The 25,033-nt window shown below is 33.5% G+C and overlaps 3 protein-coding genes across 3 annotated transcripts; 2 read left to right on the forward strand and 1 right to left on the reverse strand.

The window, feature by feature from the left end:
• Positions 1–555: 555 nt before the first annotated feature.
• Positions 556–7,573, forward strand: LOC134255095 (uncharacterized oxidoreductase YjmC-like). Its single transcript, XM_062737607.1, has 12 exons — positions 556–739; positions 3,481–3,591; positions 3,699–3,779; positions 4,022–4,083; positions 4,239–4,292; positions 4,689–4,787; positions 5,513–5,578; positions 5,669–5,729; positions 6,024–6,142; positions 6,616–6,711; positions 7,058–7,171; positions 7,412–7,573. Exons 1-12 carry the CDS (start codon positions 574–576, stop codon positions 7,457–7,459), a joined length of 1,077 nt encoding a protein of 358 aa, XP_062593591.1. The 5' UTR covers positions 556–573; the 3' UTR covers positions 7,460–7,573.
• A 12,268-nt stretch (positions 7,574–19,841) lies between these two features.
• On the reverse strand, positions 19,842–21,650 carry LOC134255090 (uncharacterized). The gene has a single exon (XM_062737603.1). The coding sequence runs from the start codon at positions 21,648–21,650 to the stop codon at positions 19,842–19,844; it is 1,809 nt and encodes a 602-aa protein (XP_062593587.1).
• A 734-nt stretch (positions 21,651–22,384) lies between these two features.
• LOC134255091 (uncharacterized) lies at positions 22,385–24,975 on the forward strand (the record flags this gene model as incomplete). Its single annotated transcript, XM_062737604.1, has 4 exons — positions 22,385–23,149; positions 23,324–23,428; positions 23,751–23,781; positions 24,827–24,975. Coding segments are annotated over exons 1-4 (436 nt in total), but the record flags the coding sequence as incomplete, so codon positions are not given.
• Between the last annotated feature and the right edge of the window lie 58 nt (positions 24,976–25,033).

Consider the following 25,033-nt stretch of genomic DNA (forward strand, 5'->3'; position numbering starts at 1 on the left):
TCCCACCTTTTTTTTTGCTCATCAGTTTTTTTTTTGAAGGTATAAAAAATTACACTTAGCTCCCCTTTTTCAATTTGCTTCTGACGCCAATGTGTTTTAATAATTATGATATCTGAAAAATGCTCATTTCTAAGGTTCCACTAATACTTTTTTTATCTGATTGCATGTTTACGAAGAGATTTTAAAATAAATGTGTTTTGAGGAAAAAATTGTGTGACAGAGAATCGAAGGACTGACGGAACGGGTTAACAACAATATATCCCACGCCCATAGCAATGGTTTTGAAAGTGAGGGGGCTTACTTTTGGAAAAAAAAAACTTAAAAGATACAAACTTAAAATTCATAGGGGGCGGAGCATTTTTTCCTTTGCAAAGGCTAACATTTGCATCAAAAAAAGTGGACGGAGTGAAGAAGTAATTTGTCCAAATCAAAATTTTTTAAACATTTTTAAACAAAAACAAAAGCCTCTTCAGAAAACGGGCCTGACACCTAAACTTTTTCTAATGACGATCGCGATTTTAGCGAATATGAAGCGAGATAACTCTTGTTTACCTATCTAAATTTTGACCCGGAATGGCGACAGAGGGGGATATACTTGTGTCCAAAGAAGAGCTCCATGATTTTGTAGTGCGATGCATCACAGCAGCTGGAGCGGATCCAAACCATGCAGCTGACTTGGCGGATCTTCTTGTCACAGCTGATTATCGAGGTCATTACAGTCATGGCATGAACAGACTCGGTAATGTGTTTTTATTTACGTTTTGATTAACTTTCACTTTCATTTTACGTCAGAGAGAGAGAGAGAGAGAGAGAGAGAGAGAGAGAGAGAGAGAGAGAGAGAGAGAGAGAGAGAGAGAGAGGAAGAGAGAGGAGATGGCTTTGAATTACACTGTGACCCCCCCCCCCCCCCCCAAAAAAAAAAGAATAAGATACAATGTTATGTTCCTAAACAAGACTGGACTAGAGGGTGACTCGTATTCACATGTACCTGGTACAAGAGGTGTGGATCACCTCCCCCATGCAATTAATCCTTTAAAAAGATAAAAATTCGCAAAATATAACAAGATTCAAACAGTTTGTACTTTTGTAAACCTTGGTTGCGTCGTGAAATAAAAGACAACACAGGTTTGAAAGTTCAGCAGGTTATATTATATTAATTCTAACCCGTCAGCAATGTATACAATCACCAAGTGTTCATTTAAACAATAAAATGCTTTCTTTGTTTGTTGTTACTGGAATGAACGGAAGCAGCTGTTGCAGAAAAAATACATAACCCGCGTAAGCGGGTTATGTAAATTTTTTCTGCAATAGCTGCGACCGTTCATTCCAGTAACAACAAACAAAGAAAGACATTTTATTGTTTATATTTATATCTGTTTAAATTATCATTTTTAGTAGGATTAAAAATATTAATTATTGTGTTAATGATGCGAACGTCTTTGTACGTTTCATTGATGGAACGGCCACTGATCAAGAAATCTGTACAGGTGATATGCTTAATGTAGTTTATGCAGGGATGAACGCAATGGGTTTTCTTAAGAAATAAAGAAGAAAATATTCAGTGGACAGGGGAGGATCCAGCCATTTTTGAAAGGGGGGGTTCCAGGGTTGTGTCCCTCTACCCCCCCCCCCCCCCCTACATACTAGTACTCTCAATCAAAGATTCACACACACGTATGGACAGATCTAAGGTTGTGGTTAATATCTGTTTTACGTCCCTTTTTTCTTCGAAAAGGCACCCCCTGTCCGAATAAAAAAACCACATATCAAAAACTACTAAAGCCTTAAAATTGAATGGATTTGCAGTATTTCCGAAGAGTACAAAGAATTTTCTTTTAGAATTTGTAAAACTTTTTGGGGGGTGGGGTGCGGGTCGGGTTTAAAACAAAGAGTTACATGTTAGTTCCTTCAGAAGAAATAGCGGTACATATATAGCCAACCACAGGCCTTTGGATGCTTAAAAAAATTGAGTGTGTAAATTTTTTTTTTCAACACCTCTATTTTTTTCTAAGCGATCTAGCCTGTGTAGCCAACACAGCCAAAGATCGCATGATATATATGATATACAAGATACATGTGTATATAAAAATAAGTAAAATATTTTCTACCATTCTCCCATAAAAAAAGGAATAGTGAAGGTAATTGGAAAAAACTAAATCTCTCTCTCTCTCTCTCTCACCACTTTACAAAAATAAAGGGGGGGGGGGTTCCAACCCCCGGAACCCCCCCACTGGATCCGCCAATGGTGGATGTAAATATATTATAATACAAAACACTAAATCATAAAATAGTAAATAGACTGATTAATACGTATCTGAACGCATTAACTCAATATTGTTATAATTTTAACACTCATGAATTTAATTTATGAAGTGATCTCCACTGAACTTTTTTAATTATGAAAGTTTAGCGATAAAATAAAACAATTATTAACACTTAGGTTTACAAATAGTATTAGACAAAGGACTTTCTAAAATTTTAGAATTTAGGCTCTCCAGAAAATAGGAAATTTATTAAGTGCTGTGCTCTACTAAAAGAATTAAACATGCAAGTTTTTTACCACTGGAAAAATATAAATGCAGAAACCTCATCCTGAAAAAATGCTCAAACTTCAAAGATAAAAACCAAACAAAAAGTCAAACCTAGTACGACTGAAAATCTAAAGTCCACGAAACTCAAATACTAGAATGTATACAACCTGCTGGCACAACAGCACGGGATAAAAGTGACCAACACCCGAAAGAAATTCAAAACCTGTCTATGGTCACTAGTCATGTGCTACTTCTAAACCAATCGCTCAACAGAGTTTTTGGCGGGAAAATAATTAATTCAACAAAATTGTAAAATAAATCAACACAGACACTTTTAGTAACTTTGTAATTTTATATATTTGTAAAACTTTTATTATCCTACCTCTATTTCACAATTATAAGTGCATGTAAATAAAAACATAATTTTAAAGTTTAATATACATGTACAAAATTCTGATATGCTACACCTTTAAGTTTAGCATGTGTTTATAGAGATTGTAAAATACACTGATGAACCAGCGATTTAAAATATTTTAAGATTTTCTAGTATCTTAATTGAATGCGATTTATGCTGTAAAAATGTGAAAAAATCTAGTTGACGTGCTATTATGGCATACATGTTATTTATAAAACACTTAGTGTTGGTGTTTAAGTTAAAACTTAAGACTAGTAGGAGAAGAGGAAAACCCACAAAAGAGATGTCAAAAGTTTCATTGTGCACGTATTCCCTCAAGTGTAGATTGTAAAAATGAAGTAAATCTAATAGTTTCATTTTCTTTTTTTCTAACCCCAAAATTAAAAAAAAAAGGTGAGTGTCCAAATGGAGACGTGTACACTTAATGGTTTTCCTTCTGCTTTGATTTTGAGAGTATTTTTAAATCAAATGCAGTTAATAAATGTCAAATTATATGCTTATGTATTACTATAATTTAATTTATATATTTTTAAGATATGTATTCAAGTGAACTAAAATCAGGAATATGCAGAGGAGGCGGGGCTTCCCCGGAAATCGTCAAACAGACAGTCGCTACTGCCCTGGTGGACGGGAATAATTTGTTGGGTAGGATATGCATTTAAATTCAATCAACAAGTGTCTCCTATCATGCTAATTGTAGCATTAGATCAGCTTGTCAACTTTTCTTACCTTTTGCTGTCTTTTGGGAATAGGTCCAGTCGTCGGAAAATTCGCTGTGGATCTGGCGATCAAAAAGGCTAAAGAGGCAGGGATTGGAATGGTCACGGTTCGAGGTATACTGGTATTACTTCTGGGCTTCATTTTACAGAAAAATTAACGACTTAAACGAAATTGAATATTTTAATGTTTTCTTTGTAACAACATTATTAATTTATATAAAGATGGCTTAGATCTTTTTGAAAAAAGAATATAGAAAGTTAAATTTTTACACGCCATAAATTTTGAAATCGCCTAAAGATTTTGGTCGTAGCGTTTTATTTAAAAATATATTTTTTCTTTAATTTTCAATTTTCAGGCTCAAACCACTTTGGGATAGCCGGATGGTATTCTTTAAGAGCTCTGGAACATGGTCTTATAGTAAGCACTATATGACAGATGAATGGACTGAATAAGCAATATGTTACTTAAGCAGTTAATTTATAAAGCTGAGCTTTTGGTAGAAGTCTGTTTCAGATTAGAATGAAAAGAGTAACTTCATTGAAGTTATACGTAATCTCAGTATTTTGTTCCAGGGAATGTCTTTTACTAATACATCGCCAGTGCTGAACCCAACAAGATCAAAAGAGGTATGCGCTTTAATTTTTGTGTCTTTTTTGTATTAATATTCCACTTTTTGGTTTAATTTCTCTTTTCTTATTCCATTTTATTGCCCCCCCCCTTCCCTTAGATGTGCCCCAACGTTCTCCACTTCTTTTCCGGATGTTATACCGACTGTACTAAAAATAGTATGCCATTATGGTTTAATACCAAAATACATATCAAGTGAATAAAAGTGTTAAAACAAATCAGATTCCTACTCAGAATTTCCCACATCTAATTAAAATTATAACTTTGATCCGCTCCGAGTAGATCGCTACACAAATGTACCGATCTAGTTGGTGCGGATCAAAGATCTAATTTTTTTAATACTAGTAATAGAAATGAATTTCCAGTCAACAATAAAACAAGTTTTAGTTTTGTAGCAAGTTCTGGGTACAAATCCTATTAGTATGGCAGCCCCGGCAAAAGATGGCGACAGCTTCGTGTTGGATATGGCCACCTCAAGTGTAGCGCTTGGAAAGGTAATGCAGTTTTATTCCAAAACATGTTATATGATTAAATAATCTGAATAGAACAATTAAGTTATTCATGGTAAGAATACTGTATCATATAACGCAGGTACGTAATAATACGGAGGGGATGGACCCCATCCATACATTCTTCAAAAGTTGAAACCTTCCCATGCTCCAGAGAATATGATTTTGATTTATCCCCCCCCCTCCAAGTTCGAAACTATGTTTCAAGTGCTGCATAGCATTTCCGACATTTTTTATTTCATTTCCAACAATTTTTATTTTCATTTCCCGAATTTTTACAAGGTACCTCTCTGGCAATTTAATGTTAACCAAATGGAATTTTAAAAGAATTTCTTTCAAACCACATTTTCAAAATATTAATAAAAACACATGAAAATTATATAAAAGTATATAATGTCAATGACTCCAACAAACTTATGTCCGAGACATTTGATATACCGGGGGTACTCTAATTTATTCTTTAATTTTTTCATAAGTCAGAATTCTCCAGTCCTGCTTTCATCACCAAATTGCACAACCTGAAAAATGTCCGAGATGACATTAAAATGTCGGAAATAAAAACTAAAAAGTCGGAAATGAAAAGTTTGAAATAAAAAAAAAATCCTGAAATGAAACAATGTGAAATTCAGCCATGCCAGTATCGAATATATGAGTCACTATATTTATTTTCAAACCATACACATTATTATTTTATTACTGATATGATTTAGATCGAGATTCAAGACAGAAAGAACCTTCCTCTACCACCAGGCTGGGCGGTAGATGCTGACGGAAATGTAAGTAATTCCCTAAAATTTCTTTTATGTATGGGACTTTTCCTTAATATGCTGTGTATAGTAAGTCGTTTGCATGTATTTTTCAAACAGGAAACATACGATCCAAAGAAAATCAAAGGACTGTTACCTCTGGGAGGAAAGGAAGAAAGCAGTAAGTATACTGACTTCGAGAATTCTTATACCGTTCGATCTAAATTTCTTCCTTTTAGTAATAGTTATAATATTTCATCACCATAACTATGAATAAATCATTTTTTTGTGTGAAAAAGACTGTTGCGCGTTTTGCACAAACAGCTCCAATTAAATTGAAAATTGTAGTGCTATGATTATTGATACACATTACTCCTGCATTGAAGAAAAGCCCGGGTTGTTTGATGCTTAGACATCCTTTTTAACGAATAGTTTAAATGTGAACGTTGTTGAATAACTATTTCCGCCGTGACAGGTGGCTATAAGGGATATGGGTTGTCTATGATGGTAGAAGTCCTGACAGGAATACTTAGTGGAGGGGCCTTTGGTCCACACATACGTCAGTGGAAGGGAGCAACCAGAGTCGCCAATCTGGTAGGCTAAATTTTTGAATATACGTATTATAATAATTATGTGTTTCTCTGCTATGATCATGTGGTGTTACTTTCTATTTTTCTTTATCTGTTTTTCTTATCTGAAATACTGTATATATCTTAGCCAGCAATAACGTACTTTGAATCGGGATCCATGTCGAACACTGTCTTGAGTTTTAGCACAGAAATATGTCTGGTTTTACAGATGCTATTTTACGAGGGGATGCTTCACTTTGCGATGCTCTTGTTAGATTTTATTGTGCATTCACTGCATTGCAATATAATGAAAAAAAATTAACTCAGAGTTACCTCACTTTATAACATTTTGTTGTTAGTCTTAGAGCTACAGAACTGTATTGTAGCTGTACAACACATTTATTTTTGGAGGGAATATTATCAATACTTACATTATAATTGCATTTGATTAGCAGAAGTTAACATTGTTATAGTTACATACAAAGATCATAATTGTAGGGACAGTGTTTTATTGTTCTGGATCCTAAAGCGTTTACAGATGACTTTGAGGACCGAATGAGTGAACTAAATAATATCTGCAGGCAGTTAGAATCGGTAAGACCCGCTAAAAGTGATCGTGTATAACTGTCAATTAAATACATTGTTTCGTCTGTATTGTCATAATAATTATAAGCTGTTAGCAAAACATTGAATACATCAAGCATTGTTTTGTTTGCATTGACGTATTATTGTTATCTTTTGGTAAAAAGAAATATCTTAATAAGTTTTGTACATTTTCAGCTTAATATATACCTGTACTGAAAAAACACACATATTCTGGGTTTTCCATAGCAAAACATGGACACCGCCATTATATTCATATGGGAGGCGGGGGTATTATTTATTGAGCTCATAGTACCTCTAATTTTGTAAGTATGTTGGATGAGTTGTCTGCTTACAGGTGGACGGTCCCGACAAACCTGTGTTAGTCCCTGGAGACCCTGAGAAGGAACACATGAAACTGTGTGACAAACTAGGGGGAATTCCCTACCATCCTAACCAGATCACATTCATGGTAAGGGAGCTGCTTTTGCTAATTATTTGTAATATGTTGGCGTTATTTTGATGTATACAGTTGATATTTTTCTTTTTCTATACTTGAATATTACGATTGAATCATTGACATGCATTATCATTGGTTGCATTTGAAACCTTGAGGGGTGGGGGGGGCATGTGCTTAAATATATTAATTTTTCTCATATTGAACTCTTTCGTATATATGCATTTCATGTTTTTTTTTCTTCTGTTTTTAAAGAATGACATGGCAAAGATGTTCAATGTTACACCTGTGAAGACATCTTGAGATGAGAAAATTTCTTTTACCTCACCTGCTTTAAATTTTACTCAGTATTGTTAAGTTATTTTCATAGTTATTAAAAGAAATGTAAATACTGCATTATGAATGCATGTGTATTTTGCTTTTTGTTTTAAAAATGTTGTTTTTTTTTAAATATTTATTTCCGATAGGCAGGGAATGCTCACTCCTCCATTGCACCTGATCCCAACTCTGTTTTTGAGGTCCGTGTTGCTCTGCTCCTATTTTGTATTGCTCCTGATATGCATTGTTACTTGACTTGTTAATGAGCCTTGAATACTACTTGTAATCCCCATTTATTTCAATAGAGGTTCCATATAATAACAATCCAATTCAATTAATTTCTTTGCAGAGATCATATTACATCATGTTGTGATGAAAGTAGCTATATTCTGTGAAGACGAAAATATAATATTGAAAACGAATTTTGTAGAGCAATGAGGAATATCATTACACATACCGGAAGATTATAAATTATAAATTTTGAATAAGATTGCGAACAATTATCAACGAAAAATCAACAACCATTAATAATCTGTACAGAGAGTATGATACGCAAGATTCCGTGGATTCTAGAGGTGTGAAGAGGTGCCTAGGAGAAGAAAGCATCCCCTGTTTACCCACAGACTCCACACAAGCCCTATGTAATGATTAGGTAGACCGAACATTCTATGCTCATATTAAGTAAAAAAATAAATGCCCAACAATCGGCAGGAAACACGCCATTTAAAATACGAACCACTTATTAGTCTAAAAGTATGCCTTGAATATCCAATAAGTTGGAGAGTGTTAACATGATATCCAGGTCATTTTATATGTTTTAATGACCAAACTGTCTTTTTTTAGAATTCAAAACTATAACTGTAATTAAAAGGAATTCTTTAAAATCACGTTTTAGTGTTTTAAACGTTTAACATTTGAGAAAACCAAAAAGTTTCAACCTATCCTATCTAAACCGATTTCCTAAACCTTCAGAAAAATCATTACAAACAACGATAAATTGCCTGGTCCAGCAAATGTTCTTCTAATCAAGTCCCTATCTTATACATTATGATTAACTGCTTTCAAGGAGAATTTTTAGACATACTGCACTACAGCTAAATCTAGAAATGGTTTAAAAGGTTTAAAATAATAAACCCTTTTAAACCTTTTAAACCATTTCTTATAAATGCAGCTAGTTTATTCAGGTAACACAGGTAAACTCTACCTGTGTCCCTTAGAGGGGCCCCTTAATTGAGTGTGATAATTATGCTGTTTATATAAGATTTAGACGTTCAGGGAACACACCGTTTAAAAGATGTACAAGGTACTTAAAAATTCGTTTCAAAACGTATGACTTTGAAAAAAAGAAAAAAAAGAGGCCTATGGCCACATCGCTCACCTGATAGCTTTGACCATGCTGTTCTTTACCCGATTTCTGACTTGTAGTACCTATTTCGGCCCAACCCTACCCCACGGGTCATAATTTGGACAATTTAAAATCTGCAGTACCCCAGGATGCTAAATATTTCTATGTAAAATTTTATTCCCTATTGTGGCCCCGCCCAACCCCAGGGGTCATGATTTGAACAGTTTAGAATTTACAACACCCCAGGATGCTTCCACATAAGTTTCAGCTTTTTGGCCCAGTGGTTCTTGAGAAAAAGATTTTTGAAGTTTCTTTCATATATATTTCTATGTAAAACTTTGATTTCGTATTGTAGCCCCGGCCAACCCCCAGGTTCATAATTTGAACAATATAGAATCTACACTTCCCCAGAATGCTTCCATGTAAGTTTCAGTTTTTTTTCCCAGTAGTTTCCGAGAAGAAGATTTTAAAACTTTTTCCCTTTAAATTTCTATGTAAAACTTGGATTCCCTATCATGGCCCCGCCCAACCCCTGGGGGTCATGATTTGAAGAATTTAGAATCTACACAACCCTAGGATGGTTCCACATAAGTTTCAGCTTTTCTGGCCCATTACTTCTTGAGAAGATTGTGAAATGACCCAAACTCTATTTTTTTCTTTCCTTAAATATCTCCCCTTGTGAGGGGATTAGGGCCTTCATTTTTACAATTTAAACTCCCTTTCACCTAAGGATGCTTTGTATTAAATTTGGTTAAAATTGGCCCAGTGGTTCTTGAGAAAAATTGCCCCAGTGGTTCTTGAGGAGAAGTCGAAAATGTGAAAAGTTTACAGACGGACGGACAAAATGTGATCAGAAAAAGCAAAAAGCTCACTTGAGCCTTTTTATGGCATGTAAAACGTTGCAATTTCTATCTTTCTATCTTTTCCGTTTGCATTGTAAAGTTTGTATTTGTATTCTATATCATTGTCCCCCGCTTTTGAAAGAGCGCAATAGATTCAACTGCAGCGCCGTGACAACGCGGCGAGACATCCACTGGACGCGGTGGGGTTGTTTAGGGCTCCTAGAACGCCAGAGGACGGCGTGCATTTTGGGCATGCACTAAGAACGCGCCGTGTGCTTGTCGTAACAGTGCGGTGAGATCTCCAACAACGCAGTGGGAGCTCCGTAGGCATGCCTTGAAGACGCTCATGATCGCAGCACAAACACAGGGATAGTAGACTGCGTTTCTACGGAAACCTCGAGGAATCCGTGAAGATTTCACTGTGCTTCTAATAAGAACTTTTTAGTGTGGTTATTTTTGTACATCTATAATAATATCAAATAAAATGACATTATTTAATACACATCCGAATTTTTTAAATAAGAAAAAGAAGGGTTTTGATTTTAATAAAAATCTCAATAATTTAGAACTTGATGTTAGTTACTCAAAGAAATCATTTTTGATTAAAGAATATTTCTTAGCACAAGTAGAAGTCTTCATCATAAAACTTGAATGAAACAATTTGTCGCACTCTATCTGCGTATATAACCATGGGTGGAAAACACATTATGAACGTATTGTGAGGGCCGTGCTTGAATTCGAGGTGACAACTTTAAGCCTCAGCACGCCGTAAAACCATCACGGAAGCGCAGTCCTCTGGAGATCGTATATCTCCGTGAGACCGCATCTAACAAGCGCGTCGGTCGCCGTAGGGACGCCTTGACAACTTCACATTGTGAAAATTTTACAGAAAATTTTGCAATTTTTCTGCGATTCCACGACAATTTCAAATATTTAACAACATTGAAATAACTCAGCGGGTACGCCATATAGCGTGACAGGGCCCTAAATGCGCGTTTTTAAACACCAAAGGAGAGGTTTCCACAAGGCTGTTTTTTGGCCCATGTTTTTTGCGAAAAAATGAAAATAGATTGCCAACAATTTTAAACTTACTTCCATTATTTTCAACATGTCTAATTTTGTGCTGTGTATTTATTTTGCGAGAAAATAGTTGGGATGATATTGGAATAAACGATCAAAGTATGGTACCCTCAACCGCTTTAACAATGAGTATATGGGAAAATGTTGGAGGATTATGATGTTTAACCTTCTAGTACACAACGTGTTGCATTCTGAACCAAAACCATAATTTGATAATTAATTACTTATATGTACAGAAACATTATACTGAAATATGATTGTGGTTCGCAATGCAACACACACTTAAATACTACTGACTTTGCAAATTTTGCAATCTGTTGAGTTGTGGTTATTTTTCATTTAAACACTTAAAGTGAATCATAAACATTTATAACATATTGCCCAGTCAATCAAACAGATTACTAGTAATTCTACCCTAGCTCTGAAGGAGAGGGGTATTCTTTTTTACCCTTGTGTGTCTGTCTAGCTGTCTGTTTGTCTGTCTGTAACAAATTTTCTTAGCATATTTTCGGCAACTACTCATAGTAGATGATTTGGGCTATAAACACACGTTTTGCATGTCAAAAGGTGACATTTATTTTTGTATGAATATAACGTCAACTTTCTGTTTATCTGTGTGTCTGTATGTACCAAATTTCCATCAGGGTTTTCTCAGCGAATACTCATTGCAGATTTTTGAAATTTTAGTACACTCTTTGTTTAGGCATGCCATGTTATTATTGTGAGATTGATTCATGAGAGTCAATCAGAGTGGGGGTTTTACTATTTAGTACTGGTTTGTCCCGTTATACTTGTATTAAAATCATAGGATGATATCAAACATGAAAGAAAAATAATTGATTATATTATAACATGCCTGTGTGTCTGTTTGTGAGGAAAACCAAAGACTTTAAAACTAGAGACGGTAGTCTCAATACATAAAGACCAAGATCAGACTTATTGTTTCACAGTAATCAATATATTAATTATTCAATGTCAATCAAGGTCAAAGTTTCTTGATTTGGGTATGTTACCGTTTCACAGATTTAACGTACGTTTTTTCTGTTTACAAAGGCCAAATGCCGTTAGTATCCAGCTTCTTTCAACTTAATGTGAATTTGCATTTTACAAGATGTTGATGATGTAGTTTGTGCCTTGATCTGTTCTAAATCTATTGCCCAAATAACCAGTGGTCTTATCATTATACCCGCTAAAACAGTTTGGTGTTATGTATAGGAATCATCTCGTCCATCTGTCTGTGCAAACGTGTCCTGTTCATATCTTTTTTACGAAGGAACATAAGAATTAATACTTCACACCTTGATCCAAGGTCATTTGTGCAATTTCAAAGGGGCACATGTACATGCGATTACAAAAACGTTTTGAAAAAAATGTAAGATACGTTTCACACAAAAATGGGTACAGACATGGAATCAAAGGATATATCTTTAGAATTCAAATGAATGTATATAAAATGAATTTTGATAAAAGACACATCTCAGATGTTGCATCCAGTATCTATAAAAAAAATAAAATAAGTACATGTAAATTATGTCTAATGCCTGTGTACAGTATACACTTACAGAATCAGTTCTTTTTTATCGCCAAAAAGTATTTTTTGTATTGCAAAACAATTTATTGATAAGAGATTTTTACACTTCCTATGTGTCAATCTAAACGAAATACTAATAAATCGGTGTACTTATTTATAATGCGTAGAGGTCTTCTTTCTACTTTATACTTGTAAGAATATGTATGGGTCGCAAGCACAGTTATATTTTAAATGATTTGTCTCAATATATGATATATCTTAATATTGAAAAGTTTTGGTTTTTTTCTTTTTTTTTTATAACTGATTGTTTTTCATACCTTTTTTATGTTATGATAGGTAGCAAAGATGTCTAATAAGAAAGCATACACAATTTCCATTGAATTTTTATGGCTACAATTACAGAAGTTCTTTTTCCAAAAAATATTAAATTAGTTAACTTTTTGTGTTACTTCAGCCCTTTTCCATGTTCCCTGATAATATATGGTTTATCTTTCTTTGGTTTTTCACAATGAATAGTCTTCTACAAGTAATAAATCTTCACAACCCTCTTAGACGCTTTTGGATTGGTTTTGGAAATAAATTATAAAATATGACAGAGGAAACATTACTAGACATAACTAAAGGAATTAATTTGATATTCAGCATGGGCCAAAAAATAGCCTTATGGAAACCCTACCTTTTATGTTAACACCCCCCCCCCCAAATCTACTTGATTTAAGATCAATAATTTACCGTCTATCAATCATTTAAAATAAAAGCTTCTGATTTGATTCACAGGCTAGATACCCGTGCTACCTGATAATCTGAGTTTGTGTGTTTTGAAGCCAATTGCCTGGTCACGCGTCAAACAATTTCAAGTACCCGTCTTGTATATAACACGCGGTGTTGCAACCACTATTGGGTGTCTTCTACCTATTCCCACTTTTTAAAAATCTCAATTCCACCTATTCCCACTTGCAAATAACAATAGACATAATGTACATTTTAAGACAGAAAATAATAAATACATATATGAGAAAATATGACTTATTTCTGATTTTTGAAATAACAAGAGGCCCACGGGCCTTATAGGTCACCTAAGTAACATGTAACAACTTTCCAACAACTGAATTTGGTTTGACTATTTTAAACCCTAAGCCTAGCTTGAAATGAACAATTTTGAAAGAGGCACCATTGTTTATCATTACTATACACTTAGCATGCTTATTTTGGTTACTAATTATTACCCAAAGGCAGATCAGAGTAATAGAGAGAAAATGCATTTCCCACTTTATAACCACCAGTTGTGCACACCAACTCAGATGAACCACTGACCCTGGGGCCACATATTTCAAAATTTTCGAAAATTTATAAATTTAATTTCATCAGAAATGGGTGATTAATATCAAAGAGCAAATTTCAAATTATTTCTTTATTTTCAGGCTATGTAACCCCCCCCCCCCTGTCTGCAGTACCCATAACGCTAGGGCTTATTCCCACTTAGCCACAATTCTGAATTTCTTATTCCCTGAAATTAAGCATTTTGGAAGAGGCACATTTCTTCGTCATAAATATATACTTAGATCATTGGCACTATATCAAGGAGCAAAGGAAAAAAATTCCAGAGAATTCATGCGTTTTCACAATATAATAATTTTAGAGCCCCACCAGAACACCAGAACCCCTGACCCAAGGGTAAAAAAATTGACAAATTGGGAAGAAGCATCCTTCCTCTTCATAACTATGTACATAGTTTATTGGTTTTATTCCCAGGAGCATAGGAGAAGAATTTTAAAGAATTTATGCATTTTCACTTTATAATCAACAGAGCCCCGCCCTAACACCAGAACCCCTGACCCTGGGGCCATGAAATTCACAATTTTGGAAGAAGCAGACTTATTCAATTTTACCATGTACTTGGTTAGTAGTACATACCCAGCTGAAGAGGATATTTTAAAGAATTAATGTATTTTCACTACATAAACAATTAAAGAGCCCCGCCCTTACAACAGAACCCCTCACCCATGGGCTATGAAATTCACAATTTTAGAAAAGACATTCTCGGTCATACCTATGTACTTTGTTTCTTTGAGTAATACATGTACCCAGGACCAGAGAAGAAGATTTTCAAAGAATTAATACATTTTCACTATATAACCAATAGAGCCCAGCCCTAACACCAGAACCCCTGACCCAGGGGCCATGAAATTCACAAACTGGGAAGAAGCATCTTTCCTTATCATAACTATGTACATAGTTCTTTGGTTATATATCTAAGCGCAGGGGAGAAGATTTTTAAAGAATTTATGCATTTTCACTATATAATCAATAGAGCACCGCCCTTAAACCAGAACCCCTGACCCTGGGGCCAGGAAATTCTCAATTTTTGAAAAGGCAATTCTATTCAACATAAATGTGTACTTGGATAGCTTATTTAATGCCCAGGAGCAGAGAAGAAGATCTCCAAAGTAGTAATGCATTTTCACTTTACAGTCTATTTAGCCCCGCCCTAGCACTAGCACCCCTGACCCTGGGGCCATGAATTTCACAATTTTGGTAGAGGACTCAGTGCTGATTACAATCATGCCAACAGTTTGATTGCTTGATGTCTAGGAGTAAAGAAGAAGATTTTTAAAGCTTGCACTAATTTTAAAGGTTTTGACCCCACCCCTCAGGCCCCAGGGGGCCAGAGACCATGAAGTTCACAATTTTTGTTCCCCTTCACCCATAGATGCTGTTTGCCATATTTGGTTGAAATGGGTTGAGCGGTTTCAGAGAAGAAACTGAAAATGTTCAAATGTAAACACATGGCGCACGACGGAAGACGCACGACGACGGACAACAACGGATATCAGAAAGTCACCTGAGTTTACTCAAGTGACCTAATAAAAAGGTCTTACAAGAAAAAGCAACTTTATATCTTAATTTAAGAACATAAAATAGTTTTATTGAAAAAAGCATTCCAATACGTGGATTTTAAAATGAATATATTAACGGAGAAAAAATATACAAAATGTAATTTAATTCTATTAAAAAATCCATTTTTTCCTTCAAATATTAGTAAAAAGTCTCCTTTATAGTTTAATAAAGCAAATATACCTTTCCTCTATTCCAATAGGTGTTCATTAATCATTGTCTGTACAGTAATTATATGTTTTCATATATAATTATTTGTTTATACAAAAATTCCTCCTATTCCCACATGAAATCTTACCTTTTTATGCCCCCGTAAACGAAGTTTCGGGGGTATATAATTTTTGTCGTGTCCGTCTATCTGTCTCTCTGTTTGTCTTTTTGTCCGCAAAAACTTTATCCTTGCCCATAACTTTTGATTTGGTGGAGTTATGACTTTCATATTTCATATGTGTATTCCTTGTGGCAAGACCTTTCTTTTGGTACCACCAAATATGACCTTTTGACCTTGATCTTGGAGTTTGACCCACTTTTACATGAAAATTTTAAAATTTTACTTTGGCCATATCTTTTGAACAGTAGAAACCAGGACATTTATACTTCACACATATAATGTTTGTTAAAACACCTTTCACTAGATACCATTAACTTTGACCCTTTGACCTTGACCTTGTAGATTTCCGTACTTGTGAAAAAACTTTAACCTTGGCTATAACTTTTGAACGATCAGGGATAGGGCTTTTATACTTCATATATGTAGTACTTGTGAGAAGACCCTTCATTGGATACCAAGACCTTTGACCCTTTGATTTTGACCTTTGATCTTGACCTACTTTATAAAAGCAAACCTTGCCCATAACTTTTTAAGGGCTAAGGCTAGTGCTTTCATACTTTACATATTTGATCCTTATGACAAGACCTTTCATTTGATAACAATAACTTTGACCTTGACCTTGGAGTTTGACCTACTTTTTAAGAAATTGAACGCTGACCATAACTTCTGAACGGTTAGGGCTAGGGCTTTCATGCTCTAAATAGGTATTTTATGAGGCAAGACCTTTCATTTGATACTAATTACATTGACCTTTTGACCTTGACCTTAAAGATTTTTGTACTTATTAAAAAACTTTAACATTAGCTTACTTTTAAATTTCACAATTGTTTTCCAGTGAGAATACCCTACTTTTGGTACCAATTAATTAAATTTGCATTTAAGAAAAGCTTAATCTTTGCTATGTTGCCATACGGGGGCATCAGTGTTTTACAAACACATCTTCTTCTACCTGATTTTCAAAAAGTGGGAATAGGTAGAATGAACCCACTATTGAAACAACGACCAATATTGAAATAAATATTTCAATTGTGGTTGAGTGCATTTCAAAACCAAACATAGGTGGCAACCACTATTGAAATAATGTTCACTTTTGAAATAAAGTTTTCAATAGTGATTGAAATATAGTTTTCAAAGTAATTGAAATATAGTTTTTAATAGTGATTGAAATGTAGATATCAAAAGTGATTTAAATGATTATTTTGATAGTTGTTGATGATTAACCCAATACTTAAACCACATTGCAAGACTTATTGAAATAACTTTACTACTAAAGAGAAACTGTGACGCACAAAGAGGAAAATTGACAAACGTAGAATTTTTGCATGACCCGAGTAAATTTTGTTCAATTCCTAAAAGTATTAGGATTGAGAAAATTACAGGTTTCTGAATCTAAAAAATCTATATTTATGGGGACAAATAGAAGACTAGAAAAATAATTTCAGTATGCCCGATAATGAAAATATTACTTTAGCTTTTTTCTCCCTATTGTACGTGTGCGCAGAAAAGAATAAGTATTTCAATAGTGGTTGCCGCCTATGTTTTTTATTGAAATGCACTGTCAACCACTATTGTATTAATAATTTCAATGGTGGTCGTATTTCAATAGTGGTTGCAACAGCGCGGGTTAAAAAAAAAGCTTTTTAGTAATTTCATTTCTAAAACAATTGAGAGTAGAAAATAAAAAAACATGACTTTTTAAAATATTTGTTTTCAATCTCAACGACCGTATGATAATTTTAAACGATTTGTCGTCCAGGACATCTGCCGTAGAATTTAGACCATCCATGCACAGTACAAAAACTTTATTTGTCGATTAGAATTATACCAAATTGAATATAATAAATAAGAAAAGATATTTAGCAGAAACGGCATGGATAAAAAATCCTTCATCCCATGTTTTAACTCTGTATATATGAATATAATGTACACCGAGTTGTAAAGAAATGTTAGAAACATGAGTTTTGAGAACTTTAGTTCTAATTTCCTAACGTCTGTATAAATATATTCGAACTGAAAAATTGATGATAGTGAATAAAGATCAATTTTTAATTAAAAGAAATCTTGCAAACAATAAAAAAAAAAAAAAATCAAACACACGAACACTCGAAAATGGTGAATATTTTCAACATTATTAATTGTTGGTCAGACCGTTAATAATATTCCTATCGTGGTAAATTGTACACACATGGTAAAGGTTCAATCGACGGATAGGTCTCTAAATAGCAGAAAGCGCTAACAGTAAAAATGATTTTCGAGATTTGTGATTTCTGACTTTTTTTCATTGGATATATTTTACTGTACCAAAACACTGGATTTTTCTTAAATTATATATATATATATATATATATATATATATATATATATATATATATATATATATATATATATATATATATATATACTTAAATAAATAAAAACAGAATGCTGTAGTCCAAATTAAATAAAATCTTTATTGTTAGCGCTTTCAGCCATGTTGGCTCTTCAGACAGTTATAAAAAATTCAAAAAGTTGTCAAGAACGTTGCTAATGACGTCGTGATAACTTTAGGCATTATGACGTCACAATGTAGTTTGTGGTAGCGGCTGCATGAACTTTTTCAACGCAGTCAAAGAATGTATAATTAAAGCATAGAAATAAAATAAGTTTTATGAATTATACATAATGTCATTTGCAATTCAGTTTTGGTTTAAAGAGTCTTATAAAGTAGTCCTCTTTGGTAACACGGGCGATTTCATCCGATGTCCACATTTTGTAGAATGAAAAAATCTTAAATTTCCCTTTTCCACACTCGGCGAAATGTTCTGAACAAGGGGTGCATCTGACAGTTTCGTCCCGTATATGTTGTTTGTGTACCCTCACTCGTGCGTTAAGTTGATTTGTCTGCCCTATATAATATTCGCCACAGGTTGGGCATGTTGCACAGTAAATCAAATTTGAAGATTTACAATTCATATTGGTATTCGGTTTTAAAACTTTCCCGTTTTTAAGTGTAATTTGTTCGCCCTCCTGAATGAAATCACGCGTCCCACATCGGGGGTCACTACACTTTTTGACGACACTCTGGTTGCTAGAGGAAAATTTTGCTTTGGTTAATATCCTCTTCAGGTTTGGTGCTTGTCTTCTGCTGTTAAAAATTGACGACTTGTCCAGAAGATTTTTCATGTAATCAGATTGTTCTAATATTGGAAAAAATCGCTTTGCTGAATTGAGAATATTGTGGTTACGGGGGTTGTGAGTTATCACAAATGGAATATTCTCTTCGTCGTTTTCCTCTGGATGGCGAATATTTCGTAATTGGGTTATAGGTATGTGGGACGTGTGATTTCATTCAGGAGGGCGAACAAATTACACTTAAAAACGGGAAAGTTTTAAAACCGAATACCAATATGAATTGTAAATCTTCAAATTTGATTTACTGTGCAACATGCCCAACCTGTGGCGAATATTATATAGGGCAGACAAATCAACTTAACGCACGAGTGAGGGTACACAAACAACATATACGGGACGAAACTGTCAGATGCACCCCTTGTTCAGAACATTTCGCCGAGTGTGGAAAAGGGAAATTTAAGATTTTCCCATTCTACAAAATGTGGAAATCGGATGAAATCGCCCGTGTTACCAAAGAGGACTACTTTATAAGACTTTTTAAACCAAAACTGAATTGCAAATGACATTATGTATAATTCACAAAACTTATTTTATTTCTATGCTTTAATTATACATTCTTTGACTGCGTTGAAAAAGTTCATGCAGCCGCTACTACAAACTACATTGTGACGTCATAATGCCTAAAGTTATCACGACGTCATTAGCAACGTTCTTGACAACGTTTTGAATTTTTTATAACTGTCTGAAGAGCCAACATGGGTGAAAGCGCTAACAATAAAGATTTTATTTAATTTGGACTGCAGCATTCTGTTTTTATTTATTTAAGTATTTTTTACTGTACCAAGGATTTAACTTATCAATATATATATATATATATATATATATATATATATATATATATATATATATATATATATATATATATATATATATATATATATATATATAATTTCAAAACAAAATGAAGAATCGGTACAGTTTTTGGTATATTTAAAAGTAAAAATCCAAAAATATCACAAAACATTTACTGCAAGCGCTTTCGCCATGTTCGGCTCTTCAGGCAGTTATACAAATGTCAGGTAGGTTACCTGGTAACGTCAAAAGCATAAAGTTCATTGTGACGTCATAATAGATGTAGGTAGCGTTAAGTTGGCGTAATTGTTAATGTACAAATCTTGCACTAACTTTCACACATTATACAAATGAAATTTCAAAATATAAAATATACAGTATCATTTGCGATTAAGTTTGGGTTTAAAGAGGTTGATAAAATAGTCTTCTTTTGCCAAACGTAAATTTTCGTTTTCATTTGGAAGTTTATAAAAAGGGAAAATCTTAAATATTCCTTTGCCACATTTTGCGAAATGTTCACAACACGGTGTATTACGCACACTAGGGTCTTTAATTTGTTGCTTGTGCACACGAACCCTGGCATTTAATTTTCCCGTTTGTCCAATATAATATTCTTTACACGTCGGACAGATGGCACAGTAGATGACGTTTTCCGATTTACAGTTCATAGATGAGTTGGTTCGAATTTCCATTCCTGATTTAAGTTGGATTTTATTCCCCTCTTCTAAATATGTACATGTTCCGCATCTCGGATCTCCGCATTTTTTAATGGTTGGAATTTCCTCCTGTGTTGTAAAACGGGCCTTGGTCAACAGTTTTTTAAGACTTGGTGCTTGTCGTCGACTGTTTATGATATCATTTGGCTGAACTAAACTTTTCATGTTTTCCGATTGTTCTAAAATGGGATAAAATCTTTTAGCGTCCATAAGGATGTTTCTGTTCCTTGGATTATGGGTAACTACAAAGGCTATTTTCCCGTCATCATCGGTGTCGTCTATATGGCGTGGATTTCTTAGGTCCTCTATTGGAATTTCGGATGCCTTTTCTATTCCAGTGTTTATTAGATCTAATGGATAATTTTGTCGTCTTAAATATAGTTTTAATTCTTCCAAACGTCTACATCGTAGGGTTTCATCTGTAATAATTGTACAAATTCTCCGTGCTAAATTAAACGGAATATTACGTTTTGTGTGGGATGGGTGGCACGATCTAAAATCCAAATATTGGTGCGTGTCCGTGGGTTTACAGTACAAGTCTGTAGTTATACACGATCCATTCTTTATAATAAGAAGATCTAAAAATGGAAGTTCCGTACGACTTCTTTCTATCGTAAATTGTATGGAATCATGGAGGTTATTAAGAAGTGAATGGAATTTAGTTAAGTCTTCTTCACTCCTGGTCCAAAATATGAAGCAGTCGTCTAGGTAACGTTTCCAATTATTTTTTATGTAGTTAGCAAAGTCGACATCAAACAGTTCAGGTATTTTTCCATATAGTTGATCTTCTAAATATCCCATCACTAAAGTTGTGTATGAGGGAGCAACTTTTGTTCCCATGGCGGTTCCTTTTATTTGTAGGTAGAACTCATTGTTAAAATGGAAATGGTTATTTTCCAACACTATCTTCAGTCCTTCTAAAATGAATTCCTTTGGGAATCGTTCATTTATAATATCCGGATGTTTGTCTATCCAGTAACTAACTGCTTCCAGTCCCAAAGTATGTGGGATATTTGTGTACAAACTTGTAACATCAAAACTGACGAGAATAGTGTTTGGGTCTACATTTTGGGGAATATAATTCAGAAAATCCATATCATCTCTTACGAAGCTGGGTAATAATTTGCATAGTGGTTTCAATAAAATGTCCAATAAATTACTCAGTCGTTGGGTGCTTGATGCAGGTCCAGCGATGATCGGACGTATTTTAAGGTCAGCAGGTTGGGATATTTTTATATATGCGTCATCACAATTTTTTACAGCTTCCTGGATCTCCTTAGATTTGTGGACTTTTGGTAATCCGTAGAAATTACTGGATTTCAATTCAAAGTTAGTTAAGAAATCAATTTCATTTTTTGTTAAATTGTCGGCATATTTTTTAGTTAATTTCTCAACCTTGAGCATTGTGTGACGATCTTCGTTGGCTGTTAATTTTCTATAAAACCGACAGTTCTGAAGTTCGTTCAGTACCATTTCCTTATAATGGGGTTTGTCCATAATAATAACAGCGCCTCCTTTATCAGCTTCTTTTATGATTATGGATGAATCATTCCGTAGATCCTGTATTGCATTTTGTTGGGACTTAGATATATTACTTTTTGTCCTCGTTTTTATAAACTTCCAAATGAAAACGAAAATTTACGTTTCGCAAAAGAAGACTATTTTATCAACCTCTTTAAACCCAAACTTAATCGCAAATGATACTGTATATTTTATATTTTGAAATTTCATTTGTATAATGTGTGAAAGTTAGTGCAAGATTTGTACATTAACAATTACGCCAACTTAACGCTACGTACATCTATTATGACGTCACAATGAACTTTATGCTTTTGACGTTACCAGGTAACCTACCTGACATTTGTATAACTGCCTGAAGAGCCGAACATGGCGAAAGCGCTTGCAGTAAATGTTTTGTGATATTTTTGGATTTTTACTTTTATATATTTATATATATATATATATATATATATATATATATATATATATATATATATATATATATATATATATATATATATATATATATATATATATATATTAAAAAAAGGTAAAAAGAATAATTTTTTATATTCACACTTAATAAAAAAAAGATATAGTTACTTTGAAGTTTTAATCTGTTTTCTTTAATTTTACTCTTTTTTTTTTAATTATAAAAACGTAATTTCATTATATTTTTTTCTTGAATAGATATCCATGAAAGTGTTTATATTGAATAAATTTTACATTGAAATATTTCAATTATTTCAAGTAGTTTCACTCAAAATTAGACACGGAATGTTGACCCTGGTTTCCAAATACAGACTTTTTGTGTACTGCTTCGTGTATATAGATTGTTGACATCTTGGGTATTGGATGGGGCTCTCCGTTAAATCTTAGACCAGTCCCCCGCCTCAGGTAACCGTGCGGTAAAAACATTGGGTCTTTAAACCGGTCTTTGTTATTGGTATTTTGAGTTTGCCGCATTGCAACGTTGTGCGGAAAAAATTGATGCACTAAATTCAATAAACATATGCCATGTTGAATTAAGGATCTAACCAACCTTTTTCTTGTTGTTGACAAATGGAACAGTTCTATAGAACCCTCTTCCTTTAAAATGGGTAAGTTTTTCACACTGAATCGAAGCAAAGCTTGTGGAATAATACTCGATTTATTGAATAATTTTGTATTCATTTTACAGGTAAAATTAATGCTTGAAAAAAAATGGCGACATTTAAATGCGTCATTTATAATTCAGTCTAAATGTCATGATGTATTTAAAATGCTTATTTTAAATTATTTAAGGAGATAAACTGCACCATGCAAGTAACAAGTACTTGAAATGTTGAACAAAAGTTTAAGAAAGTGTCCATATGAAGACTGGGAGAAATCAGCAATATCGGCTTGTAGTCCTTCGGAGAATTTCCATTGTTTACAAGACGAATACGACCATATTGGATGGATATGCACAGAACCAATATGGGTTGAAAAAGGTTAATGAATTATATTGATTTATCATTTGCTAGTTTGAGACGACAAAGAAAAAAGTTATATTTTTCATTGTTACTTTTCTTTTACGGTTTCGATTTCTCAAGGTGAATCAATGATAATTACCTTTCAAACCGTAAATATTTAACTTTGTAGTTTCGTTTTGATATGATATATAGGTAGATGTCCTGTTTATAATTCTGGGGCCAAAAAGCTGGATTCTGTTTTCTGCAAAACAGATAACTGTCCATCAGAAAATTACAGATCGAATTATGCTTATATAAGTAAGTATGTAGTGTTTGCAAACTAAAGAGAATGTTAAAGTTAAAGCATTTAGGGCAAGTGTATGTATGTGAAAACCCATGCGTTTCGACATTCTTTGAGATTTACAGTTAGGACTGCAGTTACAACCCGTGTAACGTAAACATTTTTATTTGTTTAAACTGTTGTCATAAAAGGCTGCCATAATGTGCAAATATGTTATCATAAAAGTGAACTTTATGTGGATTTAAAGATACAATTCAGTCTTCTTCAATTTGATTTTATAAGGGCTCTGAGTTTGCAAATGATAAAATTGCATGATTTAATGTTTTTTTTTATTGTTAGAGAAGGGCTGTCGTTTGAACACACAAAAAATGTAAGTTTACTTTCTTATTTTCTAAAGAATGATTATAGAGTTTCTTCGTCTCAAGGAACAATGCACTTTTAAGAAACGCACTTAGGTAAAGGTCTTACCCCTAAGATTAGAAGTATGATATAACTATTGATAAAATTTTGCATGATCTTCATCAATTAAAGTAGAAAAAATGGCAGATTTTTTGAACATGATTAGTGTAATTTATTACTTTTCTTTATTTGGTTGTAAATAAAGTTAGAACATGTCAAAACTGAATTTCTTGACCCATTAATGCGGATTATATTGGGTCAGTATTGTTTTGATCACAAATAAAATTATATACATAGCTCTTTAACTCGTTCTGGGTGTTTCTCTTCAAAAATTTACTAGTATATTATGGAAGGCAAAATTAATTAAGATCTATAAATAAAAAATGAGCAAGTACAAACATTATGCGTTTTTAAAACACTGATACACATGTATGCCGCTGTGAGCCAGCTTATGGCGAAAGTTGAAGTTTCTCAAATGCAAGTCAAACTCCAGGGTCAAGGTCTAAATTGTTGGTATCCAGAGGATGACATGCACAAGAAATGCACCTGTGAAATATGGAAGCCATAGTTATAGTTGTTCAAAGGTTATAGTCAATCTTAATGTGTGTTTTTTAATTGGATCAAACCTTAAGGTATCAGAATGTAAGAGTGGGACATGTCCTTATTTAAGACCTTTTCCTGCCCTTGACGAGTTATCTCCCTTTGATTTTACTAAATAAAAATAATTTTTAAATTTGTCTGGTAAAAAACTGTTATTTTTATCTTTACTAAATGAGAAACAAATTCGTTCACGTATGCAATCTAAAGTCATTGTCTGTTACAGAAATACACAAGCTAATACCATCCCCAGTCCTATATGTCAGACCCTTACTTATAAAGATGTTTATGATATATTCAAAAATATTATAAGTTCCTTAATAAAAATGGAAGAGATCAAGTGATTATTGATTTATATAATATAATTGAGGTGAGATTCACTGCTGATTTTTTTAAAATAAATATTTTCATTTTCATAGAGAAGACAAGAATAAAATAAACAACACTGTTACCACTGATACTGGCGTCAACAAAACAGTGCCCATTGAATACCTTGCAATTATTGGAGTAGCATTTCTTCTTTTGCTTGCTGTAATCATAATCCTGGTTATCTTCATTAGAAAGCGGTGTAAGTATTTAAAACATATTTTAAAGATCTTAAATAAGAAATCACAAAAATGAATATA

The sequence above is a fragment of the Saccostrea cucullata genome, unplaced genomic scaffold (assembly GCF_032062105.1).
Source record: "Saccostrea cucullata isolate Sc308-1 unplaced genomic scaffold, CSIRO_AGI_Scuc_v1 ctg1036, whole genome shotgun sequence".
In the NCBI taxonomy this organism is placed as follows: domain Eukaryota; kingdom Metazoa; phylum Mollusca; class Bivalvia; order Ostreida; family Ostreidae; genus Saccostrea; species Saccostrea cuccullata.

Bases quoted from the DNA above. Each gene is read 5' to 3' on its own strand.
- LOC134255095 (XM_062737607.1), top strand. From the start codon at position 574: ATGGCGACAGAGGGGGATATACTTGTGTCCAAAGAAGAGCTCCATGAT. The intron at 740-3,480 runs GTAATGTGTTTT...TATATTTTTAAG, and splicing joins TCATGGCATGAACAGACTCG to ATATGTATTCAAGTGAACTA. The intron at 6,143-6,615 runs GTAGGCTAAATT...TCATAATTGTAG, and splicing joins CAACCAGAGTCGCCAATCTG to GGACAGTGTTTTATTGTTCT.
- LOC134255090 (XM_062737603.1), bottom strand. From the start codon at position 21,650: ATGGTACTGAACGAACTTCAGAACTGTCGGTTTTATAGAAAATTAACA.